The sequence below is a fragment of the Ursus arctos genome, unplaced genomic scaffold (assembly GCF_023065955.2).
Source record: "Ursus arctos isolate Adak ecotype North America unplaced genomic scaffold, UrsArc2.0 scaffold_4, whole genome shotgun sequence".
Taxonomy (NCBI): domain Eukaryota; kingdom Metazoa; phylum Chordata; class Mammalia; order Carnivora; family Ursidae; genus Ursus; species Ursus arctos.
The window spans coordinates 33,051,554-33,069,351 of NW_026623056.1; the positions used below are offsets into that span (position 1 = coordinate 33,051,554).

Genomic DNA, 17,798 nt, shown 5'->3' on the forward strand with positions numbered 1-17,798 from the left:
AAATCAAATATGTGCTGAATTGTGCTTTAAATTTTTTAAATAATAAGATTTTTAAAACTATGGCCAATTCATTTAGAAGGAAGATAGAATTGCTTATGTGAGCTATTAATAAACCTAAATAAATCCCTAACCCAAGTTAGATTTTAGATTACGTTTATTGTTCAAACCATGAAATAGTCCCTAGCCCTGAACTAATGCAGTTACTTATTGAGCTTAGTTTCCAGGACTTTTATTAAAATTGCTTTAGGGGCGCCTGGGTGGCATAGCAGTTAAGCGTCTGCCTTCGGCTCAGGGCGTGATCCTGGCGTTGCGTGATCCTGGCGTTACGGGATCGAGCCCCACATCAGGCTCTTCCGCTATGAGCCTGCTTCTCCCTCTACCACTCCCCCTGCTTGTGTTCCCTCTCTCGCTGGCTGTCTCTCTCTGTCGAATAAGTAAATAAAATCTTTAATAAATAAATAAATAAATAAATAAATAAATAAATAAATAAATAAATAAAATTGCTTTAGACTATGAATAAAAATGAAGTTAGAGATATAATAGCACCAGTTATGATTGGTAAGTTTTGGGTAATTTTAAATGATTTCCTTAGTATGAGATACTAAACAAGTTAAAGTAAGGTTTTTGGGCAAATTGCCTAGTATGACCTGATTTTTATGTTGCTTCAATACAAGTTACAGCAGATCCCCAAAAATATTTCATTGCTATGTATATATTCTTAAAGCCATTTAAATCAGATTTCAACATGAATATTCAAAATGACATTGGACTCTAATCCTAAGAGTTTACTTCACAGTTGAAATACATTAGAGTTTGAGAAATTTAGTAGAGGAATAGCAGGCTGAGGCTAAGGTCAGAAATTAAAACTAGTTGAGAAAAATGCCTGCCTTGGGCATCTTGGTAAATAGTTACCAAAGAGGGTATCAGTTACTGCTTTGAGCTTCCTAGTGGCTAAAGTAAATAAAGGAATATTAACTGTTAAAATTTCCCATTGTTCATTAGATAAGCATTCTGATGGCTTAGGAGAAGCAGAATGTTTCTGGGCCTGCTGTTTGAGAAGTACTTCTCCCTTAGGGCCTCAGATTTGGTACCGTAAGAGATAGTTTAAATGAAGTTCCCTTTACCAGTCCAGCAATAAATGTAATAATGAGCCTCATGTGGATACTTTTTTAAGTGCTCCTCTGTGTGAGCCAATGGCAAAACACCACAGTATAGTCAGGGGAAAAGTTTTCCTTTGGGCCAAAGTAGTGAGAACCAAGTATGTTACCAAACATATCTCAGGAAATGCTGATCTAGATGTAGGAATTGACTGTGCGACATTAATGGCTGTCTGTATTTAAATATGTACATATGTATGCATATATATATGTTTTAAATAAGAATCTGGCAGTGTGGGTTATATTCTTTAATAAGACCTTAAAATATACATGTTCTTGTTGTCCCTCTTAGCTTCAGGTTCCTTATCCATAAAACAGGAATAGTAAATACCCACTGCATAGACTTGTGAAAAGTAAGATGTAAAGTATACAAAGTACTTAGCTCTTGTGTTACGTTCAGAGTTCAGATAGTGACTGCAGGTGAATTGATTAAGACCTGTTAGAAGGCATTACTATATACAATAAGAACTATAAGAGTTCATACTTTTTAGCTCACTAATCCCACTTTAGAGATCTTAACTTCAGGATACTTCTGATAACAAAAAGCCACCATGTACAGAGATGGAAATAGGAATAATTATATATTAACGAAAAGGAGAGCCAATCTGATCTGAATGGTCAAGAGGAAGAAGTTGTTTTGATACATTATGGAATCTCCATCTTTATATAATCATAAAAAAATCGATTATGTAGTTTATAGACATTTGTAGAAATATATACCTGATCTTATGTACCATGTTGGGAACTGCCAAAATGAATATTTGCATGTGGGTAGGGACAAGATAAAAACGGTTGTGTTAAATTAGTGGGTGTGGATGTTGATTTTTTTTTTTTCTCATAACCTTTCATATTCTTTCTAAATTGTTTTTAAAAAGTACCTCAGTATCAGGAGGCATTATGGTTGATCATGGCTCTGATGAGAAATTCTTGAAAATTACATATACTATTCTCAGTCCATAAAGTATAATTTTACATATGTATAATATATAATTTTAGTATATAACCTTAGTATATATAATATGTAATATTAACACATATACATTTAATATATATAAAAATTCTGATTTTCTCCACACCCCCAACAGATCCTCTCATGTACTCCATTTGAGAAACCATTCATCTAAGCAATTTAAAGTAGTAAATCTTGAGAAACTGTGGTTTTACTGATCAAATATGAACCACTTTAGAGATTATGTGGTCCAGTGCCATGTGAGTTAAGTGTGAGATGTGGTAGGGAATTTCAAGTAGAGCAGTTTTCTCTGTTTTATCTGTTTTGTATATCAGTCTTCTGGGTAAGGTTTCTTTTAGTGCAATGGTTCCACTATTAAATTTAAAAAACACTGATTGCAGCTCATGTTTCTTACTCTCTGCTGAGAAGTAGCCATCTATCCCATGCTTATGTATATTCAGTATCTGGAAGCTCATTACTGCAAAAATAAACACATTCCATCTTTGTATCATTCTGTTAGAAAGTTTCTCTTTTTTTCACCCTGAAATTTGTCCCCCTATAACTTTCTTCCATTCAGTGATCCTATGCTGGGGTTACACACTCAAGTCCTTCCAATTTTAATGATAGCTAACTGCCTTCCATATTAATGAGGGTTTCAAATTCTAATCCTGAATATGTTCTAAGTGTCAGGGTGGGTTTTCTATACAGTTATATATCATCTGCACATTTCATAAACATAACAATTTTTTGCCTCTATTTAAGCAACTAATAAAACATCAACAGTACAAGGCAGGGCCTACTTAGAGATGTTTTTGCCTTTTCCCAAGTTACTGATAAAATAAGTTAAATGGTACTAGGCAGGGCTTACTAGAGATTATTCTTCTGGTGATTTCTGAGTGATTGTTTACCCCTCTTGTTCACTGAGCTACAGAAAAACCTTACAATATTTCATTTGTATAATAATGTTTTGAAAAACTTTGTAAAATGCTTTGTTGTTGTCAAGAAAACTTTCAAGAAAGTTTTTCCATCCAAAAGGTAACTCTGTCAAAAATGGAAATTAAAAAATTTTTTAAGACTTAGGGAAATTTCTGATGTCTGCTATTTGTCCACTGTGAGTTTCTGTAATCCATTTTAGAATTTGTTTCTTGGAGTTTGGATCCTGGGTTTAAAGACATTTAAAATGTGTAGATTGCCCTCACCTTCCTTGGGCTGCATTTTGTTTATTAGGATTTTTGTTATATCCTTTCCAGGTTGAAAACCCTTCTAACAGAAAAGGGAATCATGATAGGAGTTGGACAAGGTCTGTCTTCTCTTTTTACCTGGTCAGGGGGTTTAACTTTTTTTTACCTTGCTTTGACAACCTTATGCTGTTATTTAAACCAAATCTGGCCTGTTCTTACAGGTTCCCATTGTTTTCTATTCTTCCTTAAATGTGTGCCCCTCTTCTTAAAGTTATCTGTATTTAAAATGATAAGCTCATCAAAGAAAACCCTTTTGTTGGTTTCTTTGGTTCTTCTCCCTTTACTTTGCATTGAGATTATTTACAATTGCTTGGTCAGAGTTTTGTTTTTTTCTAATTTTCTATTTCTTGTCAGTTTTGAGCTCCTTTTGAAGACTATAGCCACAAAATCATACGTATTGTTCCCTGAACTTTTTGAAATGCGTTATACTGAAGTCATGGCTCAGATTTAGCCAGGGCCTGTGGTTCCCTTTACTTACTGTACTACAGTTACTTTACCCCAGAATTCCTGTCACCTACATCACCAGCCAGTCCTTTCTAGTTGGGTAGAATTAAACCCAGAATAATTTCTCCCATTGTTTATTTGTTTCCACTAGTTTTGAGAGTTGAAATGTTAGACAAATTAAGTCCATGGATCAAATACTTTCTAAAATCACAGTTACCATCCTTTCATCCCCTCCCCAAGTACTATTATCCTTTGACTCTTTACCACTCTACAGTGTTCTCTGGGAAGGCTGTATCCGTATCTTGTCTGGTTTTAGAATCTTCATGGTATTGCCCTCAAGTGTTCCTTTTCCTAACCCTTTCCTTTCTGTTGTCTCTTTATCTTAACCCAAATAGATATGGAATTTCTAAAAATACATAGCTTTTAAAAATGGGGATGTTTTTCCATTAAAAACATATAGTTATTTTGGAAAATTAAAGTCTCCCATATTCTCAATTCTAAAAATAATGAAAGGTAACATCATTTTATATTTTAGTCTGTATATGAATGGGCAGAGAGACACGCCTTTTGTTTGTTTGTTTGTTTTAATGGGCCCTGCTGTTCAGGGGATGGGGTATATAACTATGCATCCTAAGCCTGTACTATAATTTATTTAACTTAATTTCTTATTCTTAGACATTTGTATTGTATCTCAGTCTTCAGAAGTGTAATTGCCTTCCAGAAAGCTTGTCCCAGTTTATACTGCCACTGGCAGTGCACATATTTTTCCATTTCTCCATTACCTTAACATTAGCCAGCCCAGAGTGGGGGTGGAGAAGGTGCTGCATGCATGTGTGCACATATATTTTTAGGTGTTACCAACTTGGTAGCCAAAGAATGTGGGTGTCTTTTTTAGGTACAGTGCTATACCCATTTCCTCTTTTTGGCTCTGTGTTTGAAATACAGACTTCCATCCACATATGCCAATTTGATAGACTGACACCAATGAGGATGTATCTATCCTGAGTTAAGGTTTCAAGTTTGCTTGGCAAGTTATGTGTGTAGATACCTAAAGTTAAGCCAGCTCAGTCATTATTTTCCTCAGAGCAGCGTTAAGTATCATTTCGAGGAAATGTTTCTTTTTATTCAAAACATGTTTTCTCCTATTGAGTCAAAATTTTTGCCTGAATTTCTCCCCCTCCAAAAGTAATGTAAAATCATCTTGATTAAGTTGATAAGTGTTCTAACAAACATTCTTCTAGAAGTTCTTCAAATGTTCCATAGTTCCTTGCTTAAAGTCACCTGCTTACAATCATATGGCTTTTCTTATTCTTTTTTCCTAAATTAGATCTTTTAACTTAAAAGGTGAAAATGTTTCCTGTGTCCTCATAGCCTTTAGTTACCTACCCTGAGCAACCAACCCTCAGAATTAAAATATGCTCTACCGCGGAGCCCAAAGCACCTAAGATCTCTCCGCTGCTGGCAGATAAGAGATAAAGTCTTATTGACAAGCCCTCCAACTTTGTTAGTTTTTTGGTGGCTTACTGGCATCTGAGTTTTATTTCTATTTTTGAAATGACTGAAGCTACTTTGGTGTCTTGTGTCACACCTTTTCCTCAGAAAAACAAGAGAAGAGAGTAATGATGCTTTGCTAAGGAGGGGCCACCCTTCCTCTCCCTCATTATTATACACCCCAAATTGTCAAAGTCATAGTAGATACTATAAAGAGAAGAATGAAAATTGAGTCCTTCTCTTTATAGGTGATAATTTTACTTCATTAATGTAGATTATGATTTCAATTAAAATGTAAATTTAGGATGTACAATTGTTTCTCTGTGAAAATGGTCGTTTGTTCCTGTGTCAGTTAATAACACTAATACCAGAAACATAGTTTTTTAATAAAGACATTTCTACTTGGAACAACTTGAATAGGAACTTCCTGAGTATAAATAACATATCCCAGGCTGCCAAAATTTTATTTTTTAGAGGAGTTGACCTGTCATGAGACATTTGTAACTATTACAGAATGAGATAGTAGAAATAGAAACATAAAATGAGCTCAGAGAGCTTAAAGGAAATAAGGAAATAAAAGTATACTTAAAGTTAACCAAATATAAAGTCCTTGTAAAATACAAAAAGGATTCGATATCTGAAATATGCTCTTTTACTAATCTGCCAGTAATAAAAGTATTAAAAATTTAAGGATTTTGTAGCTTTTGAGAACTTGAAACATGTTTAGGATAAATAGGGAACGGAGTTTTTATTTTTGTTTAATTTCAGTTAAATTTAACTAACCATATGTAGTTAGCAGCCACCCTATTAAGACAGTACAGATAGAACATTTCCATCATTGCTGCTGGGCCAAACAGTGAACACTCCTATCACTCAGAAGGCTTTATCTTTTAGATAGATCCATAGTTGCAGAATACTGATTCATGGTGGCAGAACGTTTGGAACCCCAGCCTCCTATTTTTACCCACTGTGCTTTCCTCCCAGCCTGTTTTTCTTACTTGCTACTCTCTTTTTATTTAAACACTTTGGCAACAGATTATAAATGTAGGACCTTCCATTCACTCTCCTTCCCTCCCCATTGGCACATTTGATTAAACACATTTTGAGGCAGAATGGACAGGACTTGCTGATGCATTAGATGTAGGAGGGTAGAGAAAGGAAAGAATCAGGTGACAACTTTTGGTTTATGACCTGAGCAAGTAGGTGGGGCATTTTCCTCAGTACTGAGACAGCTGCTCAGCAAATCCATGACTCACTTATCTAGCAACTCTTACAGATATCTGAGAATCTAGGAGGTGGAGAAGAAACTATGGGTCCAATCCTAGAAAAATGTATGTATATCATATATGGAATTTTACACATCAAAATTTTCTCTAGGACAAAAATTGCAGCCTCATGGATTCTGTTGGGAACCTGATACCTTAGGGGGCTTCACCCTTGGCTTCACTATGGGGTTGCCCTACTTGTCATTTTTATCTCTGAATTCACACAGAATAAAATTGGTTTCAGTAACTATATGTACAAATTCCCTTTGCCATATCCAGCACAAAAGCTGTAGAACCATAGACTCTTCTTAGAATTAGGGAAAAAACAAGTGATCATCTGATGCAATTTTCCTTATCTTTTGTTTATTTTATTAGGAGCATACCTACATATCTTGTAGAGGGAGTTGTTCAGGGATGGTCTCATGGGCTTGTGGGCATAAATTCTACCTGGCATTTAATTTATTTGGACTATATGTATGTGTTACTTAAATGTTGCTACAGATCAAAATACCCCAAAATTTAACAGCTTAAAACAAGAATAAACATTTATTATCTCACATAATTTATGTGGGTCAGGAATTCAGAAGCAGCCTAGCTGGATGGTTCTAGGGCACGGTCTTTTATGAGGTTGTAGTCAAATGTCAGCTAAGGCTACAGACCTGGGAAGGCTTACCTGTGGCTGGAAGATCTACTTCCAGAATGACTCATTTATGTGCTTAGTGAATCAGTCCTGGCTGCAAGAGGCCTCAGTCCCTTACCATTTTTGTACCTCTCCCTAGGGCCACTTAGGTGTCTCACATGGTGGCAGCTGGTTTTCCCTGGACCAACTGATCCAAGAAAGAGGACAAGGTAGAAGCCACAGTATCTTTTATGTCCTAACCTGAAAGTCATACCCCATTGTCTCTGCAAATATCCTATTGGTTTCATAGGTCAGCCCTATTACTAGGGGAAGGAACTACATTAGGGCATGGACACCCAAGAGACATGACTCATTGGGGCCGTCTTGGAAAGGGGCTAGCTACCACAGTGTATAAGAATGATCTTATACCTTTGTCCCTCAAAGCTGATTATTCTGTCTGTTCCTCCTCAAGTCCATCTTTGGGTGGTTGGTTGCTTGGTTCTGAAGTAGCATCAGAAGGATGGTAATGGGCATTGGTTTCTAGGAAGCTTGGAAGTCAGTGAAATATCACCTCTGTAGTGGTTTCCAAAACACTTATTATCTCTGCATACCCCATACAGACTGTTTGAGAAGTAGGAAATAAAATAACTGTACTTTTAATTCTTCTTATCATAAATTCACAGATCTGTTTTATGTAGTAACCCTTTTGGACAATAAAAATCGGCTTCTAGAAATCATAGTGGATTATGTAGGCGTTAGGTCTGAATGAAAGTCCCCTTAATTTCTTTTCTTCCTTTGCTAGGAAATCTTCTCTGCTGTCACTTGTAGTACCCATAAAGGCCATCATTCTCTTCCTCTAATACTTCTGTGGTCAGTTCTCCCATTTGTTAGCTCTACAACCATGGTCACATTGCTTGATTTCTTTGTGCCTCTATTTTCCCATTTGCAAGATGGGGGCAATAATTGTACTTATCGTTTGGGGTTGCTCTATGGGTATGCAGTGTACATAGTATGATGTCTGGCGCATTGGTAAGCATTCAGATGTTAACAGTTGCTGCCACTGACATTATGGTGGTGATGATGGTTATTGCAGTCACACTAAACTATACAATTTATGTATTTTTAGATGTCTCTTTTGCCTTTCCACTTATTGAACAATTACTATAACCCAGGTACTGTGCTAAGCCCTTCCTAGGCCTTATTTCATAGGCAGGTGGTACCGTCTCCATTTTACAGATGAGGAAATTGAAGCATAGAGAGGTTAAATAACTTGTTCCATGTCACATAGCTATTAAGGAGTACAGCTGGGTCTCATACTCAGTGTTTGTGGAGTTGGATCAGATTGAAGAAAGAAACATCATTGTGAATTTCAGGATAGCATCTCAAGACTAAAAATGAGATTATACAGTCTTTGGTTATTCATTGTTGAATTGGATGCTTTATAATCAAAAGATGTTAGCTGTCCTTTAAACCACAATGCCAAGTAGCATCACTTTTACCAGTATGAATGTAAAGGGAAGGGAATGCAGGATCTAGGAGCAAAATGAATTGTGCTGCTTTTAAGGAGTTACGGTTTAAATATTTGAGAATAGAAATTACAGTAAACATCCAAATCCAGTGACAGTTTTTAATTAATGAACATTTTTATTATAAAAAGCCCATATTAATTCAACTATGTAAGATAAGTTTACAGAATTGGCAGTAGGAGCAAAGTAAGTATGTACCAAGAAGAACTTACGAAATGTAGTTTTATTCAGTCAGTAACCCGGGTGTTCTGTGGGAGCTACTCTTGAATTTGTAGAACTTTACATTTTCTCTGTTGTGTGTTTCTCCTCCCTCTACTTTGCCTCTGAAAAACAGATCTCTCTGTTGTTTTTCTCACAAAGGACGTAGATAATTTGATTTTAAATGTAATTTGTTGCAGTAGGCAAAAGTTTTTTTGTTTTTGTTTGATGAATGAATGCAGTGCTGTGACTTTAGCTTTCAAGGATATTTGTAATCAAAATATTTAGCAGTTAAAATTTTACTTAACCGGGGATATGGAGATAATTCAGGGAAAAAAATATGAAGTCATTAAATTACAAACCTGAGGAAAATAAGTGTCTTTTCAGATTTTATTTCAGAAGTTGAATTTGGTTCTTCAAATTCATGCACACAGTAGGATTTTGCTGAAGAGTAAATTAACATAATGAACTGGATGGCTATATAAATGAACCTTAGTGGGTATCCTCCAGTGTAGCTGATGCCTGCCATGCCTGTCATGGTCAAGCAGGTAAATTCCTCAGGATTGGTAAATCTCTTAAGTCTGGAAGACCAGAACATGAAAGTTTTACCTGTCCTCTTCATATACGAAGAATGAGAGAGAAGTGCTGCTGGATGATGATCGCGCATAGGTTCTGAGTGCCGTCCAACGCGGCACTCCTAGCTGTAGCAGGAATTTTTTTTTTTTTTAAGATTTTATTTATTTATTCGACAGAGATAGAGACAGCCAGCGAGAGAGGGAACATTTGGGAGGGTTGTTATCATTCTGAAGTAGCTCTGCGGCCTTTCAGGCTTTTTCTAGACTTGTTTTTGAAGCACCCTGTGCCTGGATTATGAAAATGATTGTTTTTCTTGAGAAAGGCTTACAGGAACATGTGACCTGGACAGAAATTGATGTTCTCATTGATGACAGAATTTGGATGATCATTGAAGAATAAAATTCCCGCTAAGAAGGGCATATCTAAGAAAGACCAGGAGTCATGAATGAAGTATTAGACATAGTTATGTAGTGATTATTGGAAAAGGCATACACCTGCCCTTGGAGAAAGGTTCTGTGTCATATACCTTGCCACCTGTCCCATGGGCCATACCGAGGAGTTAATATGACTCCATGCATGGACCCTGATGCTGTAATGTTTGCACTTATTTTTGTGAAAACAGGATTAGAAGCAGCTATAAGTGTTTTTGAAGGAAATTAAATGAATTAAACATAACCAGTCAAATCGAGAGATATAAACATTTCTTCCCCAAGAGCTGAGTTAAGTGTATATAAGGGCAGATTATTTTGAGGGCAGGAAAATCAGGAATTTAGAAAAGAAGTTTTTATAGAGTGGCCATTGGAATGATAAAACGAATAGCTAATTCTTAAGTAAAGAGTTCCTGTGTATCTTTGGGGTCTTTTTGTTTCTTGCTCTAATTAAAAAATTCAAACAAAAAAGATCCAAGGACAAATGTTGCATTCAGTCATGACAGTTGTTTACTCATCAGAGGATATAGGAGAACTTCAGTCTCTAGGGAGACAAAACTTCTGAACTTGTTTTTTTAGTGTCACCAGCTTTGATGGTCAAGAGCAGTATGACTTCTAGGAAGATGGCTCTTCGAAGTTACCCATCCCAGTCAAGCCACATCTTTTCTTGCTCAGGGCTCAGTGTGAGGTGTTTGGGGGAAAATACACCCAGCAGTGTGAATTAGCAGTCACATGCATGATGACACAGGGACGCGGCTGGACTAGCCAACTGAAACAGCGGCCTGTTGCCTACCTGAGATGCAGTGCTGATCCAGGTGCAGCCGAATGCCCACTTAAATATGACTAGATGCTGTGGAATAGTAATGGACCTTTAAAGGGGGGGTAGGGAGTTGAAGTTAATTATAAAGTTATACATACTTCCAAAAGGTTAGGCAAAGTAAGCTCAGTGCCAAGATACTTAACTACAAGATGCTTTGTTGAATAAGTGAATCAGTCCTGCACTGGCTGTTTCTTTTTTTGCTCATTGTCTTCCATTTCTACGGATAATGAAGAAGAACTGTACTTAGAAAGTAAGCAGCTGAGGTTGATTTACGCATAGTGCTTCTGCCTCTCAGTGCTGACCCATGTAACGTTCAGTGCCTCCACGCATTTCACCCACTTAAGCAGATGGCATACATACTGTAACCTGGTTCAGAATGATTAGCAAGTTTTCCCAGCTGTGCACTGTTCACTTATTTTCAAGTGATCCAGGCTCGCAGCTGGGTATTCGTGCCCATACTGCTAATCCTAGCTGTAGCAGGAATTTTTTTTTTTTTAAGATTTTATTTATTTATTCGACAGAGATAGAGACAGCCAGCGAGAGAGGGAACACAAGCAGGGGGAGTGGGAAAGGAAGAAGCAGGCTCATAGCAGAGGAGCCTGATGTGGGGCTCGATCCCATAACACCGGGATCACGCCCTGAGCCGAAGGCAGACGCTTAACCGCTGTGCCACCCAGGCGCCCCTGTAGCAGGAATTTTGACAGAGTGGTCTCTGGCCCCAACTTATTCAAAGACACTTATCTTCCCTGCACCAGGTCCAGGCCAAGGCATGGACTCAGCTTTAAGCAGAAAGAAATTCAGATTTCATAGTATTGGCCATATTTAAAACAACCTTTTCAGATACAGCTTGGAAGACCACACAGCTCACAGTCTGCAGTTGAGGCAGTGTACTTTTCTCTTTGGGGGGATAAAGCATTGCTCATGCTCTCTCTTGGGACTTTTGATTTGCAGATGCTAATGCCGGAGACCGTGGACAGACCAACAATGCCGCTTCTGCATCAGCTTCCAACTCCACCTGAACAGTCCCGAGCAGCGAGCTGCACAGGAAAAACCACCAGTTACTTGAGTGTCACTCAGCAACACTGGTCACGTTTGGAAAGAAAATTAAAAAGAAAAAAACCTGCTCATTTTAGTGTTCAATTTTTTTATTATTATTGTTGTTCTTATTTAACCTTGTAAAATATCTATAAATACAAACCAATTTCATTGTATTCTCACTTTGAGGGAGATCCAGGGGTGGGAGGGGTTGTGGGGAGGGGAAAGCGGAGCACTAGAACACACAATCTCTTTCCCACGACAATCTTTTTTTATCAAAAGTCTGCTGTTGTATACTTTGAAAACAGGACTCCTGCCTCATGCCCCTTCCACAAAAGAAGACTTTGTTCTGTGCTGAAGTTTTTTTGAACTTTGTTTTCTTTTAAAGTCAAGTGTAAGACTTTGGTATAGTGCACAGCTTGAAATTGGTTGGGAGCTTAGCAGGTGTAACTCAATGGGGACTTCAGTGTCACTTGTAAAATTAATCCATATCCTCGGGTATTTGAAGACTTGCCTTTGGCATGTTGGTGGCAGGTGTGGCAGACAAAAAAGGAAATGTGTATCATTTGTATGTAACCCAGGGAGGTCAATAAAGTTTGAAGATTCTTAATTGACTCGATAAGGTTTTGTTTTGCTCTTAATCAGTGCTAGTGGTGAAGAAACTTAAATTGGAGGCTATCAAAGGAAGAGCATGCGTGCTCTGAGGGTGGATCTTTGTGTGCCTGACCAAAGCTTCCCTGCAAATCTTAGTACAGTTTTAAACTAGTGACCAGAAGACTGAAAAGGATGTTGAGCCAGTCACTCTGGCTGCGGAGGTCAAAGCTGATGAACCTGGAGGAAGGGGACAGGCCAAGAGGAGATCTCACCACTGTGAATGAATTTGTCCACATTTGTTTCTAAAGTTGCTTCCCTTGGAAAGATACACTTGAGAGGACATTATAGTTAAATAATGTGAACTGTAACAGTCTACTGGTTTATTTTTCATATTTTTAATTACAAATTGAGCTTGTAGAAATTGCCACATTCTGCACATAGTTCTAATTTTAAATCCAAATCTAGAATCTGTATTTAATTTTAGCTTTTTTTTTAACCTCATGCTTTTAAAATTTTATTTATTGATGTATGTCAGATAGACCATTGTGATTTTAGGTGGTAGAAATATTAAGAACTACACATCAGAATGGTATAAACAGTCACGTGTACCTGCTGACTTTATAGGAAAGCTGATTATATAAATGTGTGTATGTATATATGTTATATATACATAGATTCAATACTGCCTTTTATTTTTGTTTTTGTCCACAGTATCAAAATCAACTGGTTGAAGCATGAGAAGAATGTTTCCTCCCACACCCAGTTAAGAGTTTTTGTTTCTGTTTTCTTTGTGTATCAGTGAATGGTGTAAGACTCAGTTTCTGTTTTTGAAGAAAAAGCAATATTCCTTGGAAAGCAAAGAGGATTGAAGGATTATGTTTGCAGTGAGGAAATAGATTTTCACAACTAGTTTGTTTTATACTTTTAAGGTTGACATCTTTGTGGGCCTTATATACTCTAAAATGAACCTTAGTCACCTTGGTGCTTATGGGCCATTACTTGACCTATGAATCTTTAAGGCACAATCAGTTGTACTTTACATATAAAGATCACTTGAGTGATGGCCGCCTTTCCCTTCTACCCACTCTTTCCCTACACACCTTCCAAGGTTAGTTGATAACTGTAGGGCTGTAGAGCTGAGCCCTTGATCGTGTGTAACCTCCCTTCACCTTCATCATTGCCACCTTAGGTCGTGTTAGGGGTCTTGCCCTCCAGGTAATTTGGAAGTGGAGTCTCTTGGCAGCCCTCAGCGCAGGTCCCAGTACCCTGTCCTGCTTCTTTACCAAGTGTGTGTGACTCTCCAAGAGAGTCCTACTGCCTGCTGACGTGAACCAGTACCCAGAAGGGCAACTGTGAGCCATCTTAGTTTTCAGTCACTGTTCAGCTAAGCTCTTAGGCCACAAAAGGGGTTTCTCAGACCCCTGGTTATATCAGAGTTCGTGAGAAAGGAAATAACGCTCAAACCAAATCGAACAAATTGACTTTTACATTTCACGATGCGCTTCTGAGAGCTAATTAAGCTTTGAAAGAAGTCTGAATCAAAGTATTTGGCCGGGTAATTCCTAAAGGGAATGGCTTTGGTAGACCATTTTCAGACAGGATTTATAAAGCTGAACAGCAGGTCTATGACAGAGAAATGGACCTGCTTTCACACCAAACTGCCCAGCCAAACATTTGGACACAGACACTACTCTGGACTTGGTATATTTGCTAGAGTCTGTAAAAATCTTCTTGTTTTAGGAAACACTCCCCCTCCTTTGCCCCCATAAATGGGGTAAGAGAAGAAGAGAGAAAAGTCCGTTGCTTTTCTCTCACTTCTGTGTGTGTGTGTGAGGGCTGAGGTGCGTGATTTTTCTTTCTCAAGGATCATGGCGGTATCACAGAACTCTTTTATACAAGTGAGATCCAGGTCTCTGAATATCTTTTTGTAAATAATGATAATAATAATAATAAAAAGCTCCTCACCAAATTCAAGCTTGTACATTATATTTTCTTTCAATGTTTTTAAATTTAAGTTTTATTGTTTTGTATGTAAATATGTGGACCCAGGAACTGTTAATTAATGAGCAAAAAGTTACTGTTCAGGGCAGTGATTCTGTTTAATAATCAGACAAAATGTAGACGAGCTTTTTAAAGCCATATAGTTTTAACTCTGTACAGTAGGTACCGGCCTGTATTATTGTAACAATAACTCTAGCAATGTATAGTGTATCTATATAGTTTGGAGTGCCTTCGCTTCCATGTGTTTGTTTTTTGTTTTTGTTTTTCATTTTTCAAATTTTAATTGGTTTTTAAATCCATGTCTCCCTGTCCTACCCCTTTCCCTTTGAAATAATAACTCACTCCTAACAGTGTCTTTGCCCCTTCCACAGTTAATTTCAGTGATACCATGCTCAGGAGTGGAAAGAGGAAACCGTGTTCATGAACTCACTTCATTTAAGCCCTGCCTTTATTTTGGTTCTGAGCAGCTGTTTCCTCCTCAGTCAGTAGCAGTGACCGGTTTCATTTCATACTTAGTCCATCCAGGGACTTTGTGTCATGCCGGGGAGCCCTAGAGCTGGAAGAGACCGAATCGATGCGAGTTTGCTCATCTCTTCCCCAAATCCCAACCATGGGTCTTAACAAACAGCAGATTCAGGAGTCTTCCATGCTCCCCCTTTATCTACTTCCTTCCCAAATGAAAGACAGAGAGAGACAGTGGGTTTTTATAAATCCAAGTTTCTTAATAGTACCAGGTTTTGCTCCATTGGTCTAAAATGCTGTCATGTGATTACTAGCAGTTACTGCGCCCAGTGCCACCCAGCGGAGAGAGGACTGTTGTGTTAACGAGGGAACTCAGCCCATCCCCTCCCTCCTGCCACCTCTACCCCTGTTCAGTGAAATGTCATTTTCATTTCCTTCTTAAAAAATAAGTTTAATTCTTACTGTGTGCCCATCATGAAGGCCTTTTTTGAAAGAAAAAAAATCAAAATCATTTGTTTTGCCTCCAAGTACTCCATATAAGATGTCTTGAGTAGAAGAAAACACAAACTTTACCAAACCAAAGGTTGCTATTTTTGAAACATCGTGTGTTCATTCCAGCAAGGCAGAAGACTGCACCTTCTTTCCAGTGACATGTCGTGTCCGTTCTTTAAGTCCTCTTACTTTTTAAACACATATTTTTGGTTTGTGTTTTAACAAAGCCTGCCAACCAGTCATCTTGTCTGCACCAATGCAAAGGTTTCTGAGAGGACTATTGTATTCTCTATCCCTGTGGATATAAAGACACTGGCATTTCATTTCTTTTTCCCTTTCCTTTTTAAGGGATTTAACTTTGGAATCTTCCAAAGGAAGCTTGGCCAATGCCAGATCCCCAGGAGTTTGGGGGTTTTTCCTTTGTTTTAAACCAAAATTATATCTGATTTCTGTTGTTCTCATGTTAGTGATCATCTAATCACAGAGCCGAACACTTTCTCCCCTATATAGAAATTAAACTAAGCATGCTTTACAATAAAATATGTCTTTTCTGGTAGAAACCTGAGCCACTAAAAATAAGACAACTAGAAGCAGAGTAGAGTCCCAGACTAAGGTCTATGTTTGAGAGGCTTGAAAGTAATCCCTGGGGTTTGGATTATTTTCACAAGGGTTATGACGTTGTATTCAAGTTTGTTGCTCCGTTTTGCACCTCTGCAATAAAAGCAAAATGACAACCAGTACATAAGGGGTTAGCTTGACAAAGCAGACTTCCTTGTGTTCATTTTTAAGTTTTTTTTTTTCTGATTATATCTGTCTACAGGCAGATACAGATAGATGTATGAAAATGTGCTTGCCTGTAAAATTTGCATTTATAAATGTGTTGCCGATGGATCACTTGGGCCTGTACACATACCAATTAGCGTGACCACTTCCATCTTAAAAACAAATCTAAACAAAATTTATTATATATATATATATATATATAAAGGACTGTGGGTTGTATACAAACTATTGCAAACACTTGTGCAAATCTGTCTTGATATAAAGGAAAAGCAAAATCTGTATAACATTATTACTACTTGAATGCCTCTGTGACTGATTTTTTTTTTCATTTTAAATATAAACTTTTTTGTGAAAAGTATGCTCAATGTTTTTTTTTCCCTTTCCCCATTCCCTTGTAAATACATTTCGTTCTATGTGACTTGGTTTGGAAATAGTTAACTGGTACTGTAATTTGCATTAAATAAAAAGTAGGTTAGCCTGGAAATGAAATTAAAATTCACAAGTGTGTGGTCTTTATTTCAGTACCCAACCCTCTTTTCTTTACCCTACCTATTTTGCTACTGCAATATGTAGTCACATCACCATTTCCATTCCTCCAATTAGAGAAACATGGATCTTTGTTATAAAATCAAGACATGAACACTAGTTCCCGTTCTTTAAATGATCTTACTCCATTGTATAGCCCCAAGAGGTGCAGCTTCCATCTTGGAAACCTTTGGATTTGATGTAGAGGAAGCTTTGCAGACACTGCTTTGAAAAGAAAGAAAATGTCCTTGAAAGGGACGAATTTTTAAAACGTGTATAAGCTGCTGTCTTTGATTACTGTGTTCATGGTTTGGTGTAGCTGTATTTTCTTTTAACTTTCATCCCATTAGTAATGGTCTTTGGGAGTATCTGTAAAATATATGAACACCACAAACCGTGGGGCTGTACCTCCCAGGTAACGAACACATGTTGTGTTTGAATCTGCTCATTTCCAATACTGGATGATGTATGTAAACATGTTATGTCTCTTAGTGCAAAAAGAAACATCATTTTTTTAGGGCTGGCTCACTCTGTCAGGCCTAATCTAAAGGCTAGATATAAAGTCATGTGACTGCTGCTTCAATAAAAACAAATTTATATTGGATAAAGTCTGCTCCTCTGTTTATTGCTCATTTTATTTATTGTGGCGGTGGGGTTGGCTAGTATTTGAAAGATAGTTAAACATGTTTACCAGTTGCAGGGGGTTGGGGGGAAGGAGGGAAAAATGCAAACATAAAGATGGCACCTGTGGGATGGGCCTCCTGATGGCATTTGAAGTGCATTTGTTTGGGATTCACTACTATTCTATTTCCTGCCCTATTTGAGTTGGAATTGAGCAAGGATACCCTTTTAACTTAAAAGCCTGAAAGACTGTGTTTTTAGTTTTGAAGGTTTTCCAAAGAGTACCGACCAACCTGTCCTTTGGACCACATTTCAGGAAAACAGTGATAGTGAATGCCATTTCATAGGAGTTCTAGATAGAGTAGTGAGGAAAGGGAGGGGTCAGGTTGCAGAGCTCTTCATGGAGAAGTTTGAGAAAGGAAGTAACCCAAAGTGATGAGATGAGCACCCATTTCTCTGGTGCAGAATACTCATCCGCTCTCCAGCACCCTCAGACCTGGGAGCACCGTGGCATGGTAAGGGAGCATGTCCGGAGGAAACTGAAGCTGCTGTGTAACATGCCATGATGCGG

At 37.7% G+C, this 17,798-nt stretch overlaps 1 protein-coding gene across 5 annotated transcripts in view; it reads left to right on the plus strand.

Moving 5' to 3' along the window:
* The window catches only part of GSK3B (glycogen synthase kinase 3 beta), a 201,925-nt gene extending 185,355 nt beyond the window's left edge, over positions 1 to 16,570 (plus strand). For 2 of the 5 annotated variants that reach the window (XM_026494220.4, XM_026494232.4), the window contains 2 exons: positions 7,327 to 7,396; positions 11,666 to 16,570. In XM_026494220.4, coding sequence (XP_026350005.1) covers positions 7,327 to 7,396; positions 11,666 to 11,672 — 77 coding nt within the window. In that variant the 3' untranslated portion in view covers positions 11,673 to 16,570. Of the gene's footprint in view, positions 1 to 3,356; positions 3,407 to 7,326; positions 7,397 to 11,665 lie in introns of all 5 variants that reach the window. The other 3 variants (XM_026494227.4, XM_026494240.4, XM_044382432.3) reach the window with 2 other exon arrangements.
* Positions 16,571 to 17,798: the final 1,228 nt, after the last annotated feature.